We start from the raw sequence: 26,561 nt of genomic DNA, 5'->3' as shown, positions 1-26,561 counted from the left end.
CTGGTCATATTACTCCACTGTTGACTCAGTTTCCTGACATCATCATCATCATGTAGTCATGTAGTCATGTAGTCATGTCTCCCACTTCAGAATGGTAAAGTAAGGTCAGTGACAAATGTTCCATCACTCGCTTTTGTTGTTATTATTAACTTTATACTGACTGAGAAAACCTGAATATCAAAACAATATCGAAACCCAGTTTCCCAGTTTGCTAATTCTGGAGAACATCAGCGGATTACATGACACTAAAACCTCCATTGAGGCAGGTCGCGCTCTGATTGGCTGACGCCATCTTCAACTGTTCAGATCTGCTTCTCTGTGGATTTGTCTCCAGTTTTTGTTTCCTCCATGAAATCTGACAACAATTTGGTTCCTGTGCTCTCACTGGAGAAGAAGCGCTGCCTTCAAGGGTCACATTCTCGTCCTCTTGATGTTGTTTCTTTCTGCATTCCTGCAGCATGAGTCACATAGAGCTCATTCAGGTCGGTGAACTGAAGTCCACTTGACTTCCCCCCTCGCAGCTGGTCCCAGCTTATTTCAGGACCTGTGTATGGTTCTGTTTAATAACATTACACTAATTAAAACCATTTGAGATGGTGATATGGTGATATGATATGTTTATGTGATGGTGCATAACGTGGTACATCTTAAGAGGAAAACTAGATTTCTAAATCTAAAGCGTGAATTAGTCCTCTTCAGTCTGGTACAAAGACAGTTTTGGTCTCCACCGCTAGATTTTTTTAATTAAAAAAAAATATATTTTTAGCCCCGATATTTTTCCATTTTCATCACCCAGTGCTCCTACCTAAGTGACAGTCCTGGGCATTGCCATCCTCTACCAACCCCAGGAGGGCCCTGCACTGAGCTCAGGTCTCCTCCTTAACCTGAGGAGTGAGCAGGCCGCATCTTTTCACCAGACAGGGTGGGGCTTCTCTGGCCGGACGTAGCGCGTGGAAGGATCATGTTATTCCGGCCAGATCCTCCCTACCCCATCTGGCGCCCCGGTTGGCCAGAGGGGGCATGTGAGGGTAGCTCACATTGCTACCCAAGGGAACATGGGGAGAACATGCAAACTCCACACAGAAAGTGGAGTGGTTGGGCAAATTCCCACAAACCCTCAAGCGCCCTGCGGAGGGTATAGAGCTGGTCCAGTGTTCCACGAACGGGACGAAAACCGCATTGTTCCTCCTGAATCCGAGGTTCAACTATCGGCCGTATTCTCCTCTCCAGTACCCTGGCGTAGACTTTCCCAGGGAGGCTGAGAAGTGTGATCCCCCTATAGTTGGAACACACTCTCCAATCCCCCCTTTTAAAAAGAGGGACCACCACCCCGGTTTGCCACTCCAGCGGTACTGTCCCTTTCTTCCATGCATTATTGCAGAGGCGTGTCAACCAAGACAGCCCTACGACATCCAGAGACTTGAGGTACTCAGGGCGGATGTCATCAACCCCCGGTGCCCTGCCACTGAGAAGCTTATGAACCTCAGTGACCTCGGCTTGGGTGATGGATGAGCACATCCCCGAGTCCACACTCTCTGCTTCCTCAATGGAAGGCATGTCAGTCGGATTGAGGAGATCCTCGAAGTATTCCTTCCACGGTCCGACGATGTCCCCAGTCGAGGTCAACATTTCCCCACCTGCACCGTAAACAGTGTTGGCAGAGTACTGCTTCCCCCTTCTGAGGCGCCGAACAGTTCGCCAGAATTTCCTCGAGGCCGACCGAAAGTCTTCTTCCATGTACTCACCGAACTCCTCCCAGACCTGAGTTTTTGCCTCCAGGACCGCCCGAGCTGCGTCTTGCTTGGCCTGCCGGTACCTATCTACTGCGTCAGGAGTCCCACAGGCCAACGTAGTCCTGTAAGACTCCTTCTTCAGTCTGACGGCATCCCTTACTTCCAGTGTCCACCACCGGGTTCTGGGGTTGCCGCCATGACAGGCACCAGAGACTTTACGTCCACAACTTCAAGCCGCCACGTCGACAATGGAGGCAGAGAACATGGTCCACTCTGACTCAATGTCCCCCGCCTCATCCGGGATCTGAGAGTTCTCTCGGAGATGAGAGTTGAAGACTTCCCTGACAGAGGGCTCGGGCCAGACGTTCCCAACAGACCCTCACAATACATTTGGGTCTGCCCGGTCTGTCCAGGTGGTGATCAGTTGACAGCTCAGCCCTTCTTTTCACCCCAGTGTCCAAGACATACGGGCGAAGGTCAGATGAAACGACAACAAAGTCGATCATTGACCTCCGGGCGGCTTAGGGTGTCCTGGTGCCACATGCACTGATGGAGAACCTTATGCTTGAACATGGTGTTCGTTATGGACAAACTGTGACTTGCACAGAAGTCCAACAACAAAGCACCACTCGGGTTCAGATCAGGGAGGCCGTTCCTCCCAATCACGCCTCTCCAGGTATCACTGTTATTGCCCATGTGAGCGTTGAAGTCCCCCAGTAGAATATTGGAGTCCCCAGTTGGAGCACCATCAAGCTCCTTCCAGGGACTCCAAGAAGGCCGGGTACTCCGCACTGCTGTTCGGCCCGTAGGCACAAACAACAGTGACCTTTTCCCGACCTGAAGGCGCAGGGAAGCGACCCTCTTGTTCACCGGGGTGAACTCCAACACATTGCGGCTGAGCTGGGGGGCTATAAACAAGCCCACACCAGCTCGCCACCTCTCACCCTGGGCAACTCCAGAATAGTGGAGGGTCCAGCCCCTTTCACCTCCCGCACAAGCTCCGGCCCCTTCCCCCCAGCAAGGTGACATTCCATGTCCCTACTGCAAGGCTTTTGGTCCAGGGATTGCGTCGCCGAGGCCCCCCGTCATGACTGCTACCCAGACCACATGGTACCAGCCTATCATGGTCCTTCCTGCGGGTGGTGGGCCTACGGGAAGGCGGGCCCACGTCGCCGTTTCGGGCTGAGCCCGGCCGGGTCCCATGGGCAAAGACCCGGCCACCAGGTGCTCGTCTTCGAGCCCCAACCCCAGCCTGACTCCAGTGAGGGGCCCTGGCGACGCCAATCCGAGCGACGTAATGGTCCTTGATTTTTTGTTTACCATGGTAAAGCTTGTGAACCGCTCTTAGTCTGGCCCGTCACCTAGGACCTGTTTGCCATGGGTGACCCTACCAGAGGCGTTATGCCCCAGACAACATAGCTCCTAGGATCATTCAGGCAATACAAACCCCTCCACCACAGTAAGGTGGTGGTTCAAGGAGGGGGCGTGAGATGGTGTAAAAGTGAAAAGAGTGAAAAGAGATGAGGGCCAAGCACTGTTCCCTGTGGCACCCCTGTTGCCAGCTCATGCAATCTGGACACTCGTCCTTGCCGTGATACTCTGAAGGATGTTCCTGTGAGGTAACACAAATCCATCACCGTTCTGGTTCCACATCAAAGTACGGAACATATTTTATTCTGGATTTTACTTCAATACAGATGATCATTCTCAGTCGTCATCAGTTTTGAAGAAACAGTTTTAGACTGGCATTTCTTTGCGCAACTTAGTTCATGTCATAGGCTTTTGTTGGGGCCTTTTATACTTGTTTCATATTACATTTGTGCTCATCCTAAACATGACCCTCATCCTAAACCTCCTGATCCTAAACCTGGCCCTGTTCCTAAACGTGACCCTGGTCTTAAAATATGTTTCAGCTGTAAAGTTGAGTACTGGAGCTCAGTGGAGGTCAGATCCTAACCCATCCAGCTTCCAGGTCTGTTTCTTCCACCTCTTTCCAAAACGGCACTGCAAGAACAAAGAAAGGAACAAATTCCACAGATCTACTGTGAAGCTCCTCCTTCCTTCCTCCTCCCTCCTTCCTCCTTCCTCAGCGTGGCAGGGGATCGACAGCAGTGTAGTTGTGGCTTCTCAAACCAGAACTGAACTACAAGAGTGAAACGAGGAGTCAGAGGCCGAGGTCCAAGTTGCTGCTTTCACAGTGAGTCTGAACAGCGTCTTCGGTCTCTTGTCTTACTGTAGGATGTTTCTGCTTCATTAGAGCTGTTGAATGAGAAAGAGAGACAGTTTCCCTACACTGCAGGAGAAGAAAGGAGAGAAAACCATGCAGGATATCTGTGAAAGTGAATACAACCTTTTACTGCAGTGACTCTCAACCTAGCTAAAGAACATATTCCTCACTCTTCAGCAGCTCAGATTCATGAATGAATACTTCCTTTTCTACACAAATCAGAGAAAACAGATGATACTACTTGCAATCTGTTTGAATAATAAACTAAAATCACAAAAGATGTACGTTTACACTGCAAAAAATAGTTCCATTTATTCTGTATATTCTCTTTTTAAGCAGAAATATCTTTGTTAATGAAGCAATAAAATCTCTCAACTACAATTTTTGAAAATAGCAAAATAGTCTTCAAATGTTCTTGAAACAAGGCCTCTTTTGCTTTCTTGGACATGAGTTTTTGCAGTATAACGTGTGAAGTGAAGCTGCTCTCAGCTTGTGGAGCAGCATCGTCAGCTGAATTTAAATCAAGTCTGACCAGCTGCTGAGCTCCATCAACATCCACACGGAGGCACAACAAGCATCTCCAGACCTTTAAATGCTGCTCTCATCGTGTAGAACGTCTCCAGGGAGGCCTGGCTGAACCACTCACATTTACAGTAGTTTGTGTTCATGCAGATGTCTGCATCCTCCAAAGTGGCCCACACGCATGCTTGTAGAAATGTTTTTTTGTCGCTGTCCCAGCCCTGCAACACTGCAGGAACTACCGTAATTTACAACAAAGTAAAAGCCTCATTTCAAGAAAATTAGAAGACTATTTTAGATTGTTTTCCTAGTTTTGACCATTCTAGGTAAGAAACCTCGTTGGCAAAGATATTTTTGCTTAGAATAAGACAGTTTTGACTAGATTTATGGAACATTAGGCTGTAGAGGGGCTGTGTTTACAGTGAAGTAAACACCAGTGGATTATAAAGAGTTAACAAGTCACAAGATAAAAGATTCATGTTTGCAGCAGCAGCGCTGGGGCTCGTCGAAACTTTAAATGGAAAGAAATGTAAACATGAAGGTAAACATCAGTGTGATGGGACTCCTGCTGCTTATAGACTCACCGGTGAAGTTTGAAAACCTGGAGAAAGTTTACAGCTAAAACTAAAAACTAAATGAATTCTTGCTAGATTCAATAAATAAATACCCCCACTGTTTTCAGAGAATTTAAGAATGTAAGTTTTAGCCAGAAGTTGCAGATCATCAGTTGTTCATCAGGAGTCCTGAAAAGCAGATGTTTTGCCTGCTTGCTGGTCTAGATATTTCATGTGAACGTTAACACAATGCCAAGAGGGAAAGACATCAGCAGCGGACTTAGAGAAGCAACTGCTGCACATCAGTACTGAAAAAAAGTACAAAAATGTTTCCCAACTATTTAAAGTTCGATGTTCTAAAGTGAAAAAGATTAGTCAAATGGGAAATCAGCAAATGGGAAACATTCAAGACAGTCGTCCAGGACTGGACGTCCCAGCAGATTTACCTGGAGAGCCGCAAAGTTCAGAGAAACATTAAAGAAAAACCTCAAGAGCGCCATTTCAGAGCCTGCAGGCTTCAAAATACATGGTAAATAAGCATAAAGGTGTTTAACTCTGATGTCTTAAAGGAGCATGAGGCTCCTTTTAAGAAATGAGACTCTCTAGCGCCACCCTTCACCACGACGGCCGTTGGGGGTACTGCAGCCAACAGTGAAGCCGGCACGGGAGAACGGGGAGAACGCACATGCAGCATCATGTGACGTCACATCCGCCGCCCAGCGCGGGAAATTCGGAGTCCGAATTGCAGCACATTTTTCAGCACACAGCCTGTTCAAGGCAACGGAGAGATACACTAGAGGGCTCATTTGTTTTGGTTTGGAACACTTTATCTGACATTATTACTAGAAAACTTAAAACGTATACTAATTTTTTTCATAAATCCTGCCTCAATCCTGCCTCATGCTCTTTTAAGGGATATTTCCAGATATCCGTCATTACGACGTGGTTTCCTGCAGCTGCAGTGGTTAGCATACTTGTGGCGCGATGACCAGAGACAGCTAGAGAAAACCCAACAACCCAAACTTTCAGACAGGGTCTCAAATCACAAACTTCTGCTGACGACGTCTGAAAAGGAAGTGTTGAGACCAGATCAGCCCCAAAGTCTCATTGGCAGCACGGATGAACGTCGGGGTGTAGCAGGAACATTTGAAGTGTTTGTCCGTTATTAGCGCGTAAGTCCACCTCCTGAGCAACTTCAGCGAAGCCGCTGGTTGTTGGGAAACCCGTCACATGTTTGGTTGTTTTTATCTGAGGCTGAAGGTCAGTTGTTTTGAGTTTGTGCTGGGAGGAGATGGAGCAGCCAGCTGCCATCAGTCCAGCCAATGTTTGTCCGATAAGAAGCTGCTTCCTGATGGCTCCCTCAGGACTGACCGCCGCCTTTCTCTCTGTTCATTGTTTCTTTTATATCAGTCACTAAGAGCTCCAGTCTGAGCACTGATTCTGATGTTTCTTGTTTTTCTCTTTGTCGTTTCCTCTGTCAAAACACATCCATTCTTACATTTCAGACCTGCAACCCATTCCTCAGATGTCATGTTTCGATTTACTGCTGGTAAAGAAAGAAAGAAAATATCAAGATTTGGTAGAAAAAGTCTGGGAGCAAAGACAGACAGAAGGCTCCTCAAATAACGATTTAAAAGCCTGTTGGCTGCCGGGCTCCAAGGTGGATGAGATCTTCCCTGAGTTCCACCTTTTTGCAGATGTTGTGGTCCTGTTGGCTTCATCAAGCCATTGTCTTCAGGTCACAGTTCACAGCTGCGTGTGAAGCAGCAGGGAGGAGAATCTGAACCTCGAAAGTTGACACCATGGTTCTCAATCAGGAGGAAAAGAAAGGAATGTCCTCTCCAGGTCAGGAGTGAAGTTCTGCCTCAGGTGAAGGAGTTTCAGCATCTCGGGGTCTTGTTCATGAGTGATGGAAGAAGGGCACAGGACATCTACAGGTGGATCAGTGCAGCGTCTGCAGTAATGTGGACCCTAGTGGATCTATGGTCCTACCTTCAGCTGTGGTCACCAACTGTGGGTAGTGACTGAAAAACCAGATGGGTTTCCTCTGCAGGTGGTTGGACTCTGCCTCCAGGTAGGAGGAGAAATTGTGATTTAGAAGGGACTCAGAGTAGAGTTACAGCTCCTCCACATCCAGAGGAGACCGTTAATGTAGTTCATCTGGTTGGAACATCTCCTGGAAGCCTGCAGCTCTGACGTGGAGCTCTTGGGAAGACTGACAACTTCAGTGTTTGGAAATGTCTTATAACCCTATCCGGCAGCACCTTCGTCTCGGAGATCATTGTTAATGTCTCTCTCTTGGCTTTTTTTCTTCATGTTTCATTCAATAAATAGAAGAAAGTTGCATAACTTTGTTCATCTGAGGGTGTTTTAAATCTCCATTATTCGCTGCATAATGTTCTGGTCCAGCCGCGTGGTTTTGTTTGGTTTTCATCCAAACCTCCGGAGCCAGCAGCTTTAACTCCTGCCTGACAACCAGCCTGTCTGCTGAGCCCGCTAAAGCGGGACGTGTTGTCTTTGTGTGGGTCGAGAAATCTGCAGCGTTTGCAGGCGTGTTATAGCACTATTGTGTGAACTGAGCAGGGCGGAGGGTGCTTGTGGTCAGAAGTCTTCTTAGAACAACAATGAGAGTTGTGACGGAGCAACGTCGACGGTAAACACCCCACTTCTCACGTAAATTATGTTTTGTGTTTCTTCAGAGTCTTCTCCTCAGACGGTGAATGATGGGGACTCAAGGTGGCGCTGTGAACTCTGGCCCTGCTGGGTCACAACCCCCTGCCCGGCCCCGGGGCCCCTTCAACAGCATCAAGGTTTGTTTGGACTCAGGTCAAACTGTCCGGGGGAGTTGTAACAAGCGGGAGCGGGAGGGGGAGCGCTGTGGGGAAACGTCCAAACCGTCCTTCCTGCTTTCGTTTTTCTATGTTTTGTACCAGACATGAAGATATCCAGCTGCCATAGACAACCGCAGAAAGCTGAAAGTGCAATTGATTTTCAAGTCTCATAAATCCATATCTTCTTGCCAAAGGGAAAATAAAATGAGACTTTACAACATCATAAGTAAAATACTGGCTCATTTTGAATTCCCTGGCAGCAACGAGTCTCAGAAAAGTTGGACATGAGCAACAAAAGGGTGTAATTGTTAAGTGCTACTAAACAGAACCGCCTGGAGGAACATCTGGCAACAAATTACATGAACTGGGAAGAAGACTGGCTGTACAAAGAGCATCTTAGAGAGTTTTCCACAGTGTCTGTGACTGAAAATAAAACACAAGAGTTCTATCTTTTAAAAAAGCCTCTGAAGTCTTCAGGGAGAGAGTTGCCTCACTAAGTCCAGAGCAAAATCTGTTTCATGTAAGGAAATTGCTAAACTAAACTTCCCAGAACCCGCTGACATAAAATCTGCCTTGACTGGTCGTGTCTACAGCTTCTCACACAGCTCAGAGGACAATTATCCCAAATCGCCATCTATATTTCAACCCAATTTCTAATTGTGCTACATGTCCTGTCACCAAGAAGCGGGATGTGGAACGCTGTGAAAGAGGCGTGGCTCACCAAACAATGAGGGGGGTCTAGTACCTGTCTCTGTCACTAAGGCATGTCGCAAACCACGAAAAAACGCACGATAGCAGACAAACACATTTCAAGAAGTAATGTCTTCTATACGATAACACTAGTTAGAGAGTAAAACTAAATAAAACTGAGCACTCCTCAGGAGCTATGGTGTTATGATGCGAGTATGTTGCAGACAGACTCAGCTACAATAACATCTGTACAGATGTGGCCCTTTCCAGACCTGGCTGTTGATCCCTCCTCTTTTTATCCTCCCTCTCTTATCACTAACTGACGCTCTTCTTCTCTGCAGTTCTTCGTGTTCTGTCACAGTTTGCTGCAGCTGGCGCAGCTGCTGGTGTCCGGCTACATGAAGAGCTCCATCTCCACCATCGAGCGGCGCTACGGCCTCACTAGCCAGAAGTCCGGGATCCTCGCCGCCTTCAACGAGGTCAGTTTAGGCTGTCCTGTTTTTCTGAGTTTCTGTGTGAAACTAAGAAAACCAGATAACCAATAAACAAGATGACCCCTCTGTGATGTCAGCCTCAGGCTTTCTGAAGATTTGTTTAAAACCTATTTTTCATCTCTTTGCACCAACTGGTGACACCCAACAATGGTTAATCCAAAAATGGGCAAGTGGGTGGAAAAACAGGTCCAGAAGCGAGAACGCGCCCACTTTAGTTAGATTAACAGAAACCAACTTGAAACGATTAACGTCACTGTTAAAAACACAAATCAATTGATAGCACAGCCTAATTATACATTATTATACTTAATTATACCTAATTATACATACACAACTTGTTTTATATTAATTATATCTGATGACATATAAACAGTTGACATGGGTGTAAAATGTAAATCTTGGGACCAAAACAATTTTATACCAGTTTATTTCTGATGTACAGTTGGTCCGGATCTGGACCTTTACAGTCAGCAGAGGAACTGAAGTTAAAGTTGTAACAACAGGTTTCATAAAGGGGTGCAAGCGCGTTCTGGCTCCGCCCCCTTAAAAATCCAAGGCACGGTTAAACATGAACCTGTTGGTTTATGTGATTGTGGGATTATTCCAGGCTTGATAGTAACTGCGTCTGTATGCTAAATCAGAAAAACATGAGACGTAGGCGGAGCTGCAACCTGACTAATATCAATAAAATACATCTAAAATTGCAGCATTGGAGTAGGAATGCTGGTCGTCAGTTATACAGTAAATACATGATCCAACACTCCCACAAAAACAGATGAGCCAATGTCTGTTGAGTATCAGTTTCACGGGGACCAGAACTTGGACATCTGTAGCTTTCATCTCCATGAAAAACTAATAGAAGATTCTAAACTCTCATCTATTTGACACATTGAAAACTTCCCGTCATCATTTTGCTAGCATCAACATTTCTTTTACAATTTCAAAAGTTTGAGAAGTTCTGTCATTCAAATAAACCACGGTCGTGTCAACATGTCTGTGTCTTCTTTGTGAAGGTGGGCAACACCCTCCTTATCGTCTTTGTCAGTTTCTTTGGAAGTCGCGTCCACCGGCCACGGTACATCGGAGGCGGAGCTCTCCTGGCGTGTCTGGCCTCGCTGATGATGGCAATGCCACACTTCCTGAGTGGGCAGTACAGCTACACGGACCGCATCAGCTGTGAGACCTCACACACACACACAAACATACTCATGTTGTTGGGTGTCTGTGACTTCTGCGACTGATCTAACCTCAAGCTCCTCCAAATATCAGCCACATTTCCATTGAAAAATATACTTCACTTTGGGTTGGTATGGTACGGTTGGAACAATGAGCTCCGTCCTAGCTTGAGTCTCCAACTGAACACATTGTGGTCCTTTGCCATTACTTTCATCATGGGTTAATCCCACCTAGGGTTGCAAAATTCCGGGAATTTTCAAAGTTAGAAACTTTCCATGGGAATTAACGGGAATATATGGGAATTAACGGGAATATATGGGAATTAACGGGAATTAACGGGAATAAATAAGAAATTTACAGAATTGAAGGTTGGCCCTTAACAGGGAACTTAAATATATTTGGGGGAAATATATTGTAGCATAGTCTTGGCTAAAACAACCAGATTTAATGCAAGTACACTCCTCAATCACATGCACACAGCACATTGCTTACTGCAGGGCTATTGAGGCCACACCCCCTACAGGCACTGTGCATTCCTCCATCACATGCACAGGTGATTTCTTGAAGCCTGGAGGCCACACATTTGAGCTCAAAGCACAAGACTATTGAAGCCACACATTTGAGCACACGGACTATATAAAGTCAAGTAAGTTTTGATAATATTATGGGGTAAATATATTTGATCTATAATGGTATTAATGTTTAACTTGCATTACTTTTTGATTGGGTGGGGGAGTGGGGTGAGTTAGTATTTACTCAACATTCATGTTTTTGTTCATTTAAATAATTGTTCATACAAGAATAAAAACTAAAGTTCTACTCAAATAAATCTGTTGAAATGTCATGTTTTTGTATTATCTTGCATGGATATCTGCTTATGACAAAATAAATATTTACATTTATGTTTGGATAGGATACAGTTTGTTTAAATTACCCCCAATTTCCAGTTAATTCCCATAAATTCCCATAAATTCCCATAATTCCCATGGAAAGTTTCCAATTTGGAATATTTCCAAAATTCCCCAGCTTAACTTCCCATGGAAAGTTTCCGGAAATTTACCGGAAATTTTCCACCCCTTTGCAACCCTAATCCCACCCCTTGTTGTTTTCACCAAAGGGGCAGGGACAACAGCAAGAAGGTCTCTCAGTTTAGAAAAGACAGCGATGGAGAACATCCAGTGACGAAATTGTTGTATAAAATCAATCTTGCACTCTTGCACTGCTTCTCCTGTCCTCATTTGTTTGAGTTTTAAATGTTTAATAACAGCATGTGTGATAAATGTGGACTGAATTGGACTTTATTTAACTGAAACGCATTGAAGTCATTTCCTTTCTGCGTGAAGCACCTTTGTGACCTTTGTTGTCAGTGAGCGTGAAAATCTGACAGAAACAGAATCTCACATCTCATGTTTTCTGATGCAGGACCGGTCGTAAACTCAACTTCCTGCCTGTTTGCCAACAGCCTCCAGCCACAACAGCTCAGGCCTCTGCCAGTCGAGGACCACCTTGTCCTCCAACCAGACCTGCCAAGAACAGGAGAGCCGCGCCCAGCAGGTGGTCTACCCTCTGCTGCTTCTGGGTCAGCTGCTGCTGGGCATCGGAGCAGTTCCCATCCAGCCCTTCGGCATCTCATACATCGACGACTACGCTAGCAAGAAGAACTCGCCGCTGTACCTCGGTAAGAGACAGGAAACCATGTTTTATTACCTCAGCGTGTGATTTACGAGGTTCATATGATGTAAAATAAATTCTACACTCTACATTTTATAACGGAAGTATCGATCACAGTATCAAGCTGATCAGAGGAACCAAGAAATCAATATCATCTTATATTCACAAGTTTATTCTGGGTAACCTTATCAAAAACAGAAGTCGAGTCTAAAGTCTAAATTACAGTAGTAGTAAAGTGCACAACTTCCTGAATCAAAAATGAAAAGTAACTCATCTAAAGGTGTTTGTAGCTGGCTTGAAATAACTCTCTGCAAGACATTAAATAAAAAGGGACATTTAGAGGTGGACTGACAGTTGGACTGAAGGGCCCAGGTCATTCTTTTTAAAAAGAGCTTTCATGGCTGATGTTTAAAAGCAGCTGGATCTGAGCCAATGCATTCATCAAGTTTAAAATACCTGAGCGACCTGAGAGACAAAAAATGTCTTTCGCAGTGAGTGTCCTAGTATGATCGGTTGGTTAGTGAGAGGATTGGCCCACAGACACGTTAACAGGAAAACAGCTGTCAGAAACAAGTCGTATCTCATTCCCAGCTGTATGAGCTTTTTTGTTTTCTTTTTCTTTCAAAACAGTATTGCGTTAGAAACAGGAATGCTTTCAGCTACAACCCGCTGGTTTTACAGCTTCGTGGGAAACACTGCCCTTCCCTATAATTACAAGCTAGAGGCTGGTATTTATCAGCTGGTAGATGTTGAATATAACACTGACAGTAAGGTTTGCAGACGGAAAGAGGAAAGCTTCCTTCCCGAAACACAAGTTCAACACCAACCAACGTTAGCCAGAAATACTGTTTACTTTGTGAAACCTTTACATCAGCGGTGGGTCTGGTACCGCTCCACAGACTAGAGAAGAATCGGACAAACCATCTGTGAGGCTTCTGAAGGGGGTGGTCTTGCTCCTCGTGTTGAGCAGAACCTTACTGTAAACCAGCAGAGCGAATGCTCCTGCAAGACACGCTATCCAAGAGGTGGTCTGTTAGCACAATTAACAGCACAAAAAGTTATACAGTCTTTGAAACACGTTTTATTAAGCTTTGTTAGATCTTTATTCACAACTCAGAAGTCAAGTTCACCATAATTGTTCAGAAGCTGAAGACATACTAGATGTTGGAGACCACAGTTTGCAATGCTGCTGAAGAAATAAAGTCTATCCCTCCTGCTCACATCAGAGCTGTGACTGAGGGCCATGAAAAAGTAAATCTTATCGCGGTCAGATGGTTAGAACAAGGCTATAAAGTCGACTGATAACAGGAGGAACCAACCGTCTCTGATAACAGACCCATTACCTCCAGGCGACATGTGCGTGTTCGCCATGGCGACATTACTCAGATTATATAACTGACATATATAGGTCGTCTTGACGTCATCACTTGGCGGAGCTGCCATGTTGGAAGCTACCTTAGCTGCTCTTTGGACCACTGCGCACTGTGTACAGACGTGCTCCCTCTTTGTTGTGTCTTACTTGTAATCGTTACTTTCCGTTATTCTGTAAACCATGGTAACCCGTTGCTGTGTCATAACAGACGTGGGGAAAAGATCGCTAATGGTTTAACTTGTTCCCACTGTTTGCCGGCTTTATGATCTGAAGCTCCTGCACCCATCCATTTGTGAACTGCACATGAGACTCCAACGACTTATAACAACGTAACTGCTCCGAAGTGTAGGCGCTCACGCCGCAAACAAGGTAGCCGAAGACGGTTGTGCAGAACTGCGACAGTAAGTCCTCATCGGAGGTCCACTCTTTAGTAGGGATTTCATATGGATCCAAACCGTTAATAATCATTATTTTCTCCATATACTGGTCCCTGGCTTTCTTGTTTAAGGTATCCCAGTAAATTCCAGATCCTTCCGGCATTTTAACATTTTTTTTTGCGTTCTGTCTGGTCACTTGGTGCTACCACACTGCTACTACACTGCTGTTTGTTTACACTCACGAGTCTGCCAACATGGCCACCGCGTCCCAGAATGCAACTTGGCAACCAAGCCCTATTAACCGTTTGAACCAGTCTGGAAACCAGAAATCATGAAACCAGCTCATAGTTTGTCCTAACACAAGCACAGCTCTGTGGTTGGCTTCACATTGATGCAGTTTTATTTCAATAACTTCAATGAATAAATTATAGCGATAAAACACAACAGTTTCTGATAAGCAGGACTTGGCAACTGTGGGAAGAAATAAACACCCTGTGAAAGGCAAGCCAAGTGTATTTATATAGTACATTTCATGGACAAGACTATTCAAATTGCTTTACATAAAAAGATTTTTTTAAATGCATTAAAACGTAGGAGTTAAAAAGTAGAACTAAAGACAGACATTAGTTACAAAGAATAAAACAAATGAGATGAAACACAACAGATGCAATTCAATTCAAAATAGAATATATATATGTATATATATATATATATATATATATATATATATATATATATATATATATATATATATATATATATATATATATATATATATATATATATATATATATATATATATATATATATAAGCCAATCATTAAATCTGAACTGCTAGTTGTGCCAAATCGTACCTCTGGTACCTCAATTGTTTCAACGTTTTTCATTGTTGTGTCTTCCAGGAATCCTCCTCGCCGTGACCTCCATCGGACCGGCCTTCGGCTTCGTGACCGGGTCTTTCATGCTGCGCTACTATGTCGACTTCGACAAGTTGTCTAAAGGTGAGCAGCTGGATTTACAGCTAGACTGTTTTAGGCAAGCACAACCTCAGATCAACATACAACATGAAACTAAACATACAAAATCTTATGGTCGATACAAAGTACCTACGTTTCTAAAGGATTTAGAATCAGCATCAAAAAACACAGGACGAGATGTTAAATTGTCCCTTGTGCCAATAGGTGGTGAGCACTCATTAAAGATATGCCATGTTGTTGGGAGTGGTATGTAGTCAACAGGTCAGGGTTCTCCGAGTTGTGTGGGAGGTGAGTCTTGGCCAGGGTAGAATTTCAGCCAAATTCAGCCAAATTTGAGCCAAATCCACTGGCTGCTTCTTTCAGCCGCCTCTGAGACTGCTCTGATGGTCCTCCGCAGAGCCTGGCCGTGGCTTCCGAGTTCCTTCAACAGTCTGATGGTAGACGATGCCACAAATCCTCTGCATCCCACTTCAACTGGATAGACTTTGGTGTTCCAGCCACGCTGCCTCGCATCTGCTGCTAGCTCTGAGTAGCGCAGCATCTTACGCTCATAGGCCTCCTCAACAGAGTTCTCCCACGGGACTGTGAGCTCTATGATGTACACATTCTTCAGTGAAGGGGACCAGAGCACCAGGTCTGGTCTGAGGTTGGTGGCGGCAATCTCAGGTGGGAAGATTAGTTTTTTGCCGATGTCTGCCAGCATCTTCCAGTCGCGGGCCATGTGTAGGTGTCCTGCTTCTGGCTTGGTGGAAGGATGTTTGGGTGTTTTCTGTCCCTCTCGGACAAACCTTGTTGTCTTCGGGGGATTGGTTTCTCTTGGTGGCAAGGCGTTGGTCACACTCCGCATGCTCTCCAGGGCTGATGCCAGGCTTTTGAGGACCTGATTGTGCCGCCAGGTGTATCTCCCTTGCGTGAGGCTAGCAGCCAAAGAACTTTACTGATAACGATATTTATTGTTACCTGAATATGACAATAAAATCCAATGCCAAGAAGGAAAAATACATCAGCAATGGTCTTAGAAAAGCGAAAGCTGCTGCACATAAACCTTGTACCAAACAGATAAAGCAGCAGTGACCTTTGACCTGCCGGCTTTAGGCAACATTTCCAGAGGACGAGTGTCTTTATGCCCTGCTGACCTTGTGTTTGTCCTGCAGCTAAAAAGATGTCAAATAATTTTGAGCTCAGGGAGGTCTGAGGTTTCTGTGCTAGACTTTATTCACCTCCAGTGAAAGTGCTGCAACCGTTGGGCGTCTGCAGGATTAACAGGTCTCTGGTTTCTTTGGAAACTTGCTCAGGCATGGACCGGTTAGCCCACACTGAACGTGTGTGTGTGTGTGTGTGTGTGTGTGTGTGTGTGTGTGTGTGTGTGTGTGTGTGTGTGTGTGTGTGTGTGTGTGTGTGTGTGTGTGTGTGTGTGTGTGTGTGTGTGTGTGTGAGAGAGAGAGAGAGTGAAATGAATAGTGAAGTGTTTGTTTTGTGTATTTCGTAACTGCCTCCATGCATTTATAGTGTTCATTCAACTGAAGAACAACTCGTACATCCAGAGCTCACCTCGCTGAAGGGTGTCAAATAGTTTAACTGGTGTTTGACCCCTAAACACTTTAACTTTAAATAAACTTGTAATTTAAATCTTACAGCAGGAAGGTGAAGTAGTGGTTTCCTGTCTGACTTTATCACTGTCTCTCATGATTATGGAGGAGTGTTAGTCTATTCTTCTTTATATAGTCATCTCTGTAGTCCACCAACTTACCATTATGTCTTTGTCTCTCCTATCTCCGTTCTTAATTCTCTCTGTCTATTTTCTCTTTTCCTGCTCTGCCCAGCTGGCCTCCGGCAGGAGGGTCCCCCCTTATGATCCAGGTCATAGTCCAGGTTTCTTTCTTCCTAAAGGGGGAGTTTTTCTTGCCACTGTTTGGCCTAAGGTTTTTCTCCCACTAGGGGAGTTTTTTCCTGCCATTGTTTATGTAATAATTGCTCGGGATTCATGTTCTGGGTCTCTGGAAAGCGCCTAGAGACAATCTGTGTTGTAATAGACACTATATAACTAAAATTGAATTTAAAATGCTGCTTCAGGATCTTAAGAATTTGACCAGCACATTCCAAAACCCGATGCACCATCTTACACCATCATCACCATCTCACTTCCATATTGACTCTCATGTGGAACTGAGTTTCATTGCAGTTCCTCAACCGGCCACTAAAGGCTCCATCAGGGAGTAAATCTCCATCAACCTTCATGTTAAAATCTTAAAACTTTAGAGCAGAAATAAACGTATTTACAGTCTAGTTCCAGAACCCGTCTGGTCTCAATCGTTTGATTTCACATCCATGACGATTCTGAGGGGGGTGAATGTTTTTGTACCAGGTCATTAGAATTTATAAAAAGCAATACATTTATTTCTAATATTGATTGACAGTCAAGTCAAGAGCCAAGAGTTAGCCATTATCACTTCCTCATCCGTAATCGTCATGCAAAGCAACCATCTGTTTGTATTAACCCAGCGTCGGCTAAACACAGTCATTTTTGATTTCACTGCCAAGTCGACACCTTAAACGGTTTATCCCGCTGTAAAAGTCTTACGCCAGCCCTGCAGATATTTCAGCGGGTTTCAGCTAAGGCAGCTGGGAGCTAAGCCAACTTTGATTGACATGCGGTGGGTGTGTCTCCATTGGCTTGCTGAGTAACATGGCTGTGGCCCCGTAAAAGAAGACTTCAGAAAGCATCAGGGCACGTGACCTAATGCTTCGTCCGTTCTTATACAGTCTATGACGTAGATTCACTGCTTGGGATCATTTTTCTTGTCACATGACTCAGTTTCAGCCAATCTCTGTTTGTCAGACAGATGCACTTCACATTGGTCACTAGAACTTGATCTTCAGAGGAGTTCATGTTCCACTCAGGGTGCATTCACACCAGCCCTGTTTGGTCCTCCAGAGTTTGTATGTTTTTAAAGTTTGGTTTATTTGGGGAGGTGTGAATGAACAATCAAACTCTGATTCAGGTCAACGAGGTGGACTCTGCCCTGCGTAAGTGTAGGTCTCAGCTTGCTTCAAATGCAAAAGCAGGAAGTGTACTACAACGTGGGGCATTGTGGGTAAACACAACCTTAATAAATTTGCGTGATTTCCGAGTGAAATGTTTCGATGTGAAGCGTGGAGTGAGGATGAGGGAAAAGACTTAAATACATCACAACTGCTGGTAAACACAGGAACAAGGAAGTTTACAGACTAGGGGCCCGATTTACTAAGATCCTAAATAAAGAGTACTAAATTGCGTGTGCACTGAAAAAGTTTGCGCGTGCTGTTGTTGTGTGTTTTGCGGGTGATCAACTAAGAATGCTTGCGCAATTGATAACAGGTGCAAACCTCAGTATTTAAATGAGGTGTTGCGCGTCTTATGGTTTGCGAGCGCAAAATGAAATTTGACGAGTTGGAGTTAGAGATATTAGTGGAAGAGGCAAATTGCTGTGCCGTATTCAGCACCCCTGCTGTGAAAAGCACCCCCTCGTATATTCAATGATAAGTAGACCAAGAAAAAAAACAACACACTGACACTTCAATATATTTATATATACACACTCACACAAACACATACTTAGGAGTTTATATTATATATATTTACAAATATTATGGAAGACAACACAGTAAGCAGGTTATTAATTAATGACATCAATAACCATTTACCCGATTTTTGTTATGTGATTGTGGGAAAGTATGACTATTGTGGAATCCATGAGCGCATTTAAACATGAATCATTAACACAAAACTGGACGCTAAACAGAACGTGACACTGAATGAGAATATAATTTTTGTCAGACGAGGGGGTGCTTTTCATGGCAGGGGTGCTGAATACGGCACAACACCGGGGTATGACAACTGCAGAACAGGCGCACAATAAGAAACACTTTTTTCTCCATGAAAACATGTGATTTATTCATTATCACAAATAAAAAAATGAAGGTGCCTCCTGTGGCAACCTTTTGCTGAATAATACTCGATTTAACATTCAAATAAAATATTTCTCCTTTTGCATGTGGAGAATCTTCACCACAAATTGAGCCATCCCCACCCCAGTCCTCAAATCAGGCACCAACAAGCATCCCTGCGTAATGCTGGGATGCTCAATGAAAACAGAAGAAAACAAATCTTCCTCCTCTAAAATATTATTTTGGCCCTGATTCTCTTCAGTAGGTTATCCTCAATGAATGACAGGTGATTTTACTGGCTGAGATTCATGTTTGTCTTCTCCTGCTTTTACGTTTTTCATATTTTAATGTAAAAAGAAAGTGTACCCCTGCAATTCATGACATGAGAACAAATACTTCTGTGTCAGTCCTGTGTCTTGATAAGATAATTAAATATGTCATTGAGTTAAACAATAGCTCATTTATCATCAAAGGACATTTTATTGTTGCAGTCCAAGTTAAAATGTAAACATTTAAAGAATAAATAACTAAAATGAGTCTTGAAGCTGTCTGAAACCAGGGTGATAGTAATCTCCATGGGGGCATTGGGATATTGTGGGAAATTGGCCGGGGTTTTATGGATCATCTCGTCACTCACAAGATCATCTTTGTTGGTTTTATGAGACAATATTTTATTACACTCATACTGGATTATTGCTGTAAGTGAGACTACTGGTGGGATTTGCATTAACATCCAGTCTGGCAAGAGTTGAAATCTGTACAGAAAAATTGTGGCTCAAGGCAAAATTAATTTGAATATAATAATACTTTATTATTCTTCAAAGGGAAATTATATTTTACCAGCATGAATAGAAAAATAGAAGTTTAAAATGAGTTGGTTGGAAGTAGCGCAGTGTTGGAGCCGTGTTTGAAAGATCCAGTTAGCTTTTAATGTTTTCGGGGCTGTGTTCGTTGCCTACATCTGAGCTGATGATGTCACGGTGTTGGGATGAAACACAAGTGAGCTCTCTGAGTTAACGAAAAACCAAAAATTCATGCACCACAGGGTGGAGAATTTTAATTTGTTTAATCTGTAACTGTTTAATTCCATATATATTAGACAATACACTAGATTTAAAGTGATAACTTTTCATCCAGGGCTCGGTAGCTCCATAATCTAAAGTAAACATACAACGCTAATGGAGATTAATATTACGTGACTGTAGCAAACTCGTTGCCACTGGGGCCGACCGACAGGACAGAGGACAAAGGATTTTGTGCAGGAAACGTTTTTATTCTCGTTCACTGCAGACACACGTGCACCAGCACCTTCAGCAGAGACCTCTTGCTGCTGTGCAGCCGCTTCTTATGAAGGCAGGCAGGGTGGAGAGGTTGGAACTGAGTGGCTGCTCCTCCACCCTGCCACAGTGAAATAAGCTCTTGCTAGCTAACTTCTAAGAGAAAAAGTCTGTGTTTCTACTTAACAATTGTGATTAATAAGTTTAGGTAACGTTAGCAGAGCTAAAGGCATTGTTGCTTTGATTTATCTTAGATTTATCTTAGATTTACTGGATGTTAAATTGGCAGTTTAATTCAAGCAAACATTTAACTCTATTTAGTTTAAATTTATGAAGTTGAATAAAATAAACTCCATCGTCTCTGGAGACCTGGAACCATCAACCATTGTTTCATCTAAATGTCCAGAACCACGTTTGATGATGGCTCAGCCCCTTTGAGCAGACGGGTCACCACAGCGGATCATAGTCCACATATTGATTTTATGCATGACCTCCCACTGTTCTTTCATAATCCATCATGTAGGTGTCTTACAGATGCACGGTTACAGATGTTTGATATCCACCCTAACAGCTCTTGAAATCACAGGAACCATAAGAGTCTGCTTGGAGGAAATTAAAGTATTTGACAAATGTCCAAAGAAACCTGCCATATCAGGAACAGCATCAGTACACCAACTAGAGGTTGCTCAAACATGTTATCATGCAGTGAACTTGTATAACCCACACCCCCCCAGTGCCTTCCAGAGCTCCAGTATTGTGGAGCTCTGGAGCTCTTTCCACTGAGCTCCAGGAACTTGATCCGCTGTTGTTGGTTTCCTGTTTCAATTAGAGTCTGATCGCATCATCAAACGTGGTTCTGGACATTAAGACCAAACAGCTCCACTTTGGTCTCATCTGTTCATAGGACATTGTTCCAGAAGTCAAATTTGCTCATATGCAGTTTTGTGAACCTCAGTTGTACTTCCATAATTTTGTAAACTCTTCCAAACAAACACACCAGACTTACTCTGTCTTCTACTAATTGTGCTATTGTTGACTTTAACATTGAACATGTTCAGTGAGACCCTGATACTATCAGAGCTTCTGGGCTTTTGTTTTTTGTTTTTCCCCCTGAACATTGCATAGTCTGATCTTGGAGAATATCTGCTGAGAAGTCTACTCCTCACAACTATCTTGAATGTTTTCTACTTGTGGATCATTTTTCTCTGCAACTTATTTGGCAATAGTTTTAAAATATTAAGTTTCTCTTCTTAATGGCGTTTCTAAGACCATTGTCGATGTCTTTCCCTCTCCGTATTGTGATGACACATATCTGAATGCTCTAGAGCAGCAGACTGCCAAAACATCTGCTTTTCTAGGGTTTGCACACCTGCTGATTTTCAGATCATCAATGATGATGATTAGTAACACCTGGCCGTTTTTGTTTTTTTCTGGGTTTTTGAGGACAAGACAAGGTGTGAATTTGGGGATCTTGCTTCTCCAGAAAGAAGCTGCACTGATCTTCTTATCTATCATCAAGATACCGTCATTAATGAAACACAGATCAAAGGGCTTTCGAAGCTTTGGAACCAGTCCTCTGGCTCTGAGCCAGATCTACAACGGTCAAAATGCTTAGAGCCTGTTTATGCTGAGCCGCAGTCTGAAGGAGGTAATAAAGAACAAGCTTCAATAGTGATAACATGAATAAGACATTATAAAATCTGTGTCACGTGACACAAAACACTGGTAAGGGATGATTCCATCCAGAGGAACGTTGTCAGATGTGTTTTCAGGTTTTGACAAGTTCACATCACAGGATGCATCATCCCATTAACTTCCCATGAAGATTCTGAAAGGGTGTTTGTTACAGTGGTGAGAGTTGAGAGAAAACAATTTCTGACCCCAATTCCTAAAAGTTAGTATGCCGGGTAGAATAAAAAAAAATATTTTCCATAGATTGTTTAATTGCCAGTTTTGGAAGCGTAGGCTCTGCAGGATGAGGTCCACGCCCTCAACTGCTGTTTGTGACACAATAGACCTGACCCACGTGGTGCGTCCTGTAAGTCCTGAGCTGGTAGGAGGGCTCCCCGCCAGGTCCCATGGGTAAAAGTTTGCCCACCAGGAACTCCCCAACAAGCCCCTCCTGGGACCTGGTGAGGTTAGGGCAGGGGTCGGCAACCCGCAGCTCTAGAGCCACATGCGGCTCTTTAGCGCCGCCCTAGTGGCTCCTGGAGCTTTTTCAATAATTTTTCACCTTTTTTTCCTTTTTTTCCCCTTTTTCTTCTTTTTTGCTTCCTTTTTTTCTCTTTCTTTCTCTTTTTTTTCTCTTTTTTTTTCCTTCTTTTCTTTCTTTTCTTGTTTTTTTTGCTTTTTTGTTCTTTTTTTCCTTTTTTTCCCTTTTTTCTTCTTTTTTTCTTCCTTTTTTTCTCTTTCTTTGTCTTTATTTTCTCTTTTTTTCTTTTTTTTCTCTTTTTTCTCTTTTTTTCCTTTTTTTCTTTCTTTTCTTGTTTCTTTTTCTTTTTTCTTCTTTCTTTCCTTTTTTCCACTTTTTTTTCTTCCTTTTTCCTTTCCTTTTTAATCTCGACATTTCGACTTTTTTCTCAACATTTCGACTTTTTTCTCGACATTTCCACTTTTTTCTCAACATTTGAACTTTTTTCTCGAGATTGTACTTCAACATTAATCTCAACATTTTGACTTTTTTTCTCTAAATTTTGACTTTTTTCTCCACATTTTGACTTTTTTTTCAACATTTCTCCTTTCACCATTTTTCTTCATTCTAAGGCTGCTACAAGACCTTTAATTTTTTACGGCTCCAGACATATTCGTTTTTTGTGTTTTTGGTCCAATATGGCTCTTTCAACATTTTGGGTTGCAGACCCCTGGGTTAGGGTAACCTACATCTGAGTCTGGGATTCATGATTCCTTGCTTATTATTCTTCATGTGAGTCTGGATTTGAGCTTAGGTCATTTTCACCAATAAGTCTTGAGTCTTGACAAGAACTTATGGCAGCCCGACTCGACTCGCCACGCTTCGTCTCAACTCGACTCGTCTTGCCCTCGTTTATTATCAATACCCAGATGAGAAGTAGGAAGGTTGGAGCGAAGCTGCTGCGACGTATTTGATTGTGTGATCTAAAGGAAGAAGACAACAACACTAAAGATGTAGAACCTGGAGGAGATGATAGATGTGCTGCTGGGTCTGTGACTTTTGTTCAATACCAAGTTAAAAAATTAGAGTGTAAAAAGCTTCAAGCGGCAAAGCTTTTTTTTGTTTGATTGTCTCTGCGCTGCTGAAAAGTCAGCTGGGAGCCGCGAGCAAGTATGAAGTGACAGAGCTCCTGGTAGATCTGGTCGTTCCTTATCGCCCGTCTAGATCCCTTTTTAATTCTCTCCTCAGCCACCAGGTTTATGAACATCTGCACCTCAGAGTTGGATCATGAAACAGACTTTTGCGCTGCCATTGCCTGTTGAATAAAATGAACAAGAAGCCGCAAGTCACTCATTCGCTGACTTCCGCCTCCTGACTCAGACTTCTGACTCCAACCCCCTGACCAATCGGTGGCGTGTGGTGTGATGACATCACAGCCCGACTCAGCCGCTTAGAGCCTCGGCAGAATAGATACAGAAAAATGATCTACTCGACCCGCCTCCACCCGCCTTGACCCCTATTGGAGAAGCGCAAAACCGGGGCGAGGCAAGTCAAGTCGGACTGAGTAGGTACTAGTGTAAAAGCGCCATTAGTGTTTCCATGACAACAGGCCTCAAGTAAAAAAAAGTTGAAAAGGGTAACAGGAAGTGCAGCTGCACCTGTGAGCCATCTATCTGGCTCGTGTTACTTTCTTTTGCCATGTTTATTTAAGGGCTCACTTACAACCCTCAATGCACCACTGAGCTGTCTACGGAGCTCAAACATGCAAGGTGCCCCCCATATTTGGGTCAAATCTAGGTTTCACACCACAAATGGACTTGAAGAATGGTGACAGCTATACCAAGACCACCTCTTCAAATAGTTATTGATGTTCATGAAACATGATGAACGCTGCCGCCAGAGTCCTTACCAGGAAACTGGACCATATTACACAAGTCATGAAATCGCTACACTGCTTCCAGTGAGTCAAAGTATAGAGTTCAAAATCTTACTGCTGGTCTACAAAGACCTGAATGGTCTTGGACCAAAATACATGCTTGATCTGTTAGTTCCTATGAAGCTCCCAGACCCCTGAGGTTCATCTGGATCTGGTTTGTTGTGTGTCCCAAGAACCAGAACCAAGCAAGGTGAGGCAGTTCAGTTATTCTGCTCCTCACCGGTGGAACAAACTTCCTGTAGACCTGAGGTCTGCTGCAACTGTAGATCCTTTAAATCAGGCCTAAAAACATTACTGTTTACTCAAGCGTACTCTTAAATTAAATACTTACCTGCTGTACTCTACTGCCTTACTTTTTAACAACTGTGCTTTTTATTATTTTACCTCTTTTCTTATCATTTTATTTCATTTTATTTGTTATTTACTGTTTAATTGTGTCTTGCCGCTTTTGATGTTGATGTAAAGCACTTTGAATTACCTTGTGTGGAATTGTGCTATAGAAATAAACTTGCCTTGCCTTGCCTTGCCTTGCCTTGCCTTGCCTTGCCTTGCCTTGCCTTGCCTTCATACTGACCCAAGGGGACCGCACTCATGTCCAGAATTTATTTAATTCGACTTACATAATGCCAGTGTCAAAACCCACCCAGTCTGGCCTGTCCCCCAGGACCAGTTTCCCGTTGGAGACCCTCCTGGGGCAGTTCCCCCCAACAACATAGCTCCAGGAATCATTTGGGCACACAAACCCTTCACCATGTGGAGGTGGAATCTCAAGCAGGGGATTGAGCAGGGCTGAGGAGTGAGCTGGGGTGGTCCAGGCATGTGGTGAGGATGCCACCTGGACTGCTCCCTGGGAGTTGTTTTGGGCCTGTCTAGCTGGGATTAGGTCGTGATGCAGACCCGGGACACGTTAGAGCTGACAAGCCAGCTGAGAAGATTGTCCTGAAACTTTTCTTGACTTGTGCTTTCTTATGTTTCCAGAGGAGATCAAGCTGGACTCCAAAGACCTGCGCTGGGTGGGAGCCTGGTGGCTAGGCTTCCTGGTGGCGGCCTGCCTCCTCTTCCTCACTGCGCTGCCGTACCTGTTCTTCCCCAGAGTAATGCCCAAAGAGGTGAGTCAAATTGTCACAACTTCCTCTTCCTTTTACCTGAAAGGAATTATATCCCAAATACTCTCAATTGCTTTTCAGTATTCTTGGAGGTAACAGGTGCAAATACATACTTGTGTTTAAAACGTGCTACACACTCCAAAAAAGTTGGCACCGGTCCGTTTTGTGTCGGTAGAGAGCTGAAACTAAACGTTTTGTCAAACAGATGATGTTACTGGTTGATAGTCATCATAATTTTAAATGGGAAGTCCTGCTGCAAATGTCTGTCCGCAGCTGCTCCGGTGTGGAGCGGCACGGATGCCAGAAGTCACGGCGGATCATTTCTGGACCCGCTGTCACCACGTGATGCGATGTAAACATATGTAACCGCATGCTAGACACCATCTTTTTTCGAGCTCAGACGTTAGTTTGAGAACCCTGCTGTCGAAGCTATCGATTTTCGTAGCCAGGGTCTGGCAGAGAGGCCAAGTTTCTGAACCGGAGAGGAAGACCAAGAGAACTGTTGCTTTGTTGAACCTCATCGTACGGGAGATGGAGCAATGGCGCTGTGATCACTTCCACTGTGTTTGCATTAGCCTGACTGCAAGGCCATGTCTATCTCCGACTTCGGGTCGCTGTTGTTGGCGATGGTGGAGCCAAGATAGATGAAGGAGCTGAAAAGTTCCATGGTGGTAAGAATATCGGCAAAACACCGACTTCACCTATCCTGTGAACACGCTGCATGAAACACTGATGTGGGGGCATCATTTCCTAATACAGTTGATACATCGGCAAACTGACATACAAACATTTGAAGGCTGCCATTAAGTCATCACTGTCACCGCGGGATTGGGTTGCACAATCTAAAAGACCCAGATAGTTTTTGAGTTGATCTGCTGTGCCACTTGATCAATATGAATTGCACGATATGAGACCTTTTAAAGAGAAAAATAATCTGTACTTGACTTGAAGGTATGCTCTCTTTCACTTCTAAAACCATGTGGTGTTACTAGTTGTTAAAATGAGTCATAAACAACCTCAGAACAACACCTGATATAAAATAACATTTCAATATTTATGTATCAACCAAGGTGATACACAGATGCAGAGTCTGGGCAGGTTGCAGCTTGTTCAGTTTATTTTGGCTCCGTCTTTTAAACAAGAAAAAGGGAAAGTGGAACTCCGTACTTGATTGAGGAGGTAAAGGAGTCATGTTACCAAACGATTGCTCAACAGAGTTTTTTTGTTTTTTTTTATTGGCTTTGTCTCGAACACAACCAAACCCAATCAAATTAAAAGCATCAAATATAAAAAAAAAGCAAAACAATTTAACAGTCTCATTCAAAAATAAAACACACAGCAAAACAATGTGTTGGAGAGGGAACAGGAGGAAGCAGAACGCTTATTTAGTCCTGTCCCTTCCTCACAATATCATATCATATATAACCTATACAAATTAAATAAAATTAAAAGAAAAGAAAAAAAAGAAAGAGAAGAAAAGAAAAGAAAGGAAAAAGACAAAATAACAAAAAAATAAATACAACACAAACAACCAATAAGCAATATCAGTAATTATAATCATAA

General features: G+C 43.7%; 1 protein-coding gene across 1 annotated transcript in view; it reads left to right on the top strand.

The window, feature by feature from the left end:
- Positions 1–3,825: 3,825 nt before the first annotated feature.
- The window catches only part of slco2b1 (solute carrier organic anion transporter family, member 2B1), a 36,539-nt gene continuing 13,803 nt past the window's right edge, over positions 3,826–26,561 (top strand). Inside the window, exons 1-7 of the mRNA XM_061740432.1 lie at positions 3,826–3,930; positions 7,733–7,843; positions 8,896–9,033; positions 10,062–10,224; positions 11,687–11,902; positions 14,547–14,645; positions 24,871–25,001. Of these exons, the coding sequence (XP_061596416.1) occupies positions 7,754–7,843; positions 8,896–9,033; positions 10,062–10,224; positions 11,687–11,902; positions 14,547–14,645; positions 24,871–25,001 (837 nt within the window). The 5' untranslated portion in view covers positions 3,826–3,930; positions 7,733–7,753. The remainder of the gene's footprint in view (positions 3,931–7,732; positions 7,844–8,895; positions 9,034–10,061; positions 10,225–11,686; positions 11,903–14,546; positions 14,646–24,870; positions 25,002–26,561) is intronic.

The sequence above is a fragment of the Cololabis saira genome, chromosome 14, assembly GCF_033807715.1.
Source record: "Cololabis saira isolate AMF1-May2022 chromosome 14, fColSai1.1, whole genome shotgun sequence".
Lineage (NCBI taxonomy): Eukaryota > Metazoa > Chordata > Actinopteri > Beloniformes > Belonidae > Cololabis > Cololabis saira.
The sequence above is the reverse complement of the archived record's forward strand: the minus strand, read 5'-3'. Positions and strand labels throughout refer to the sequence as shown.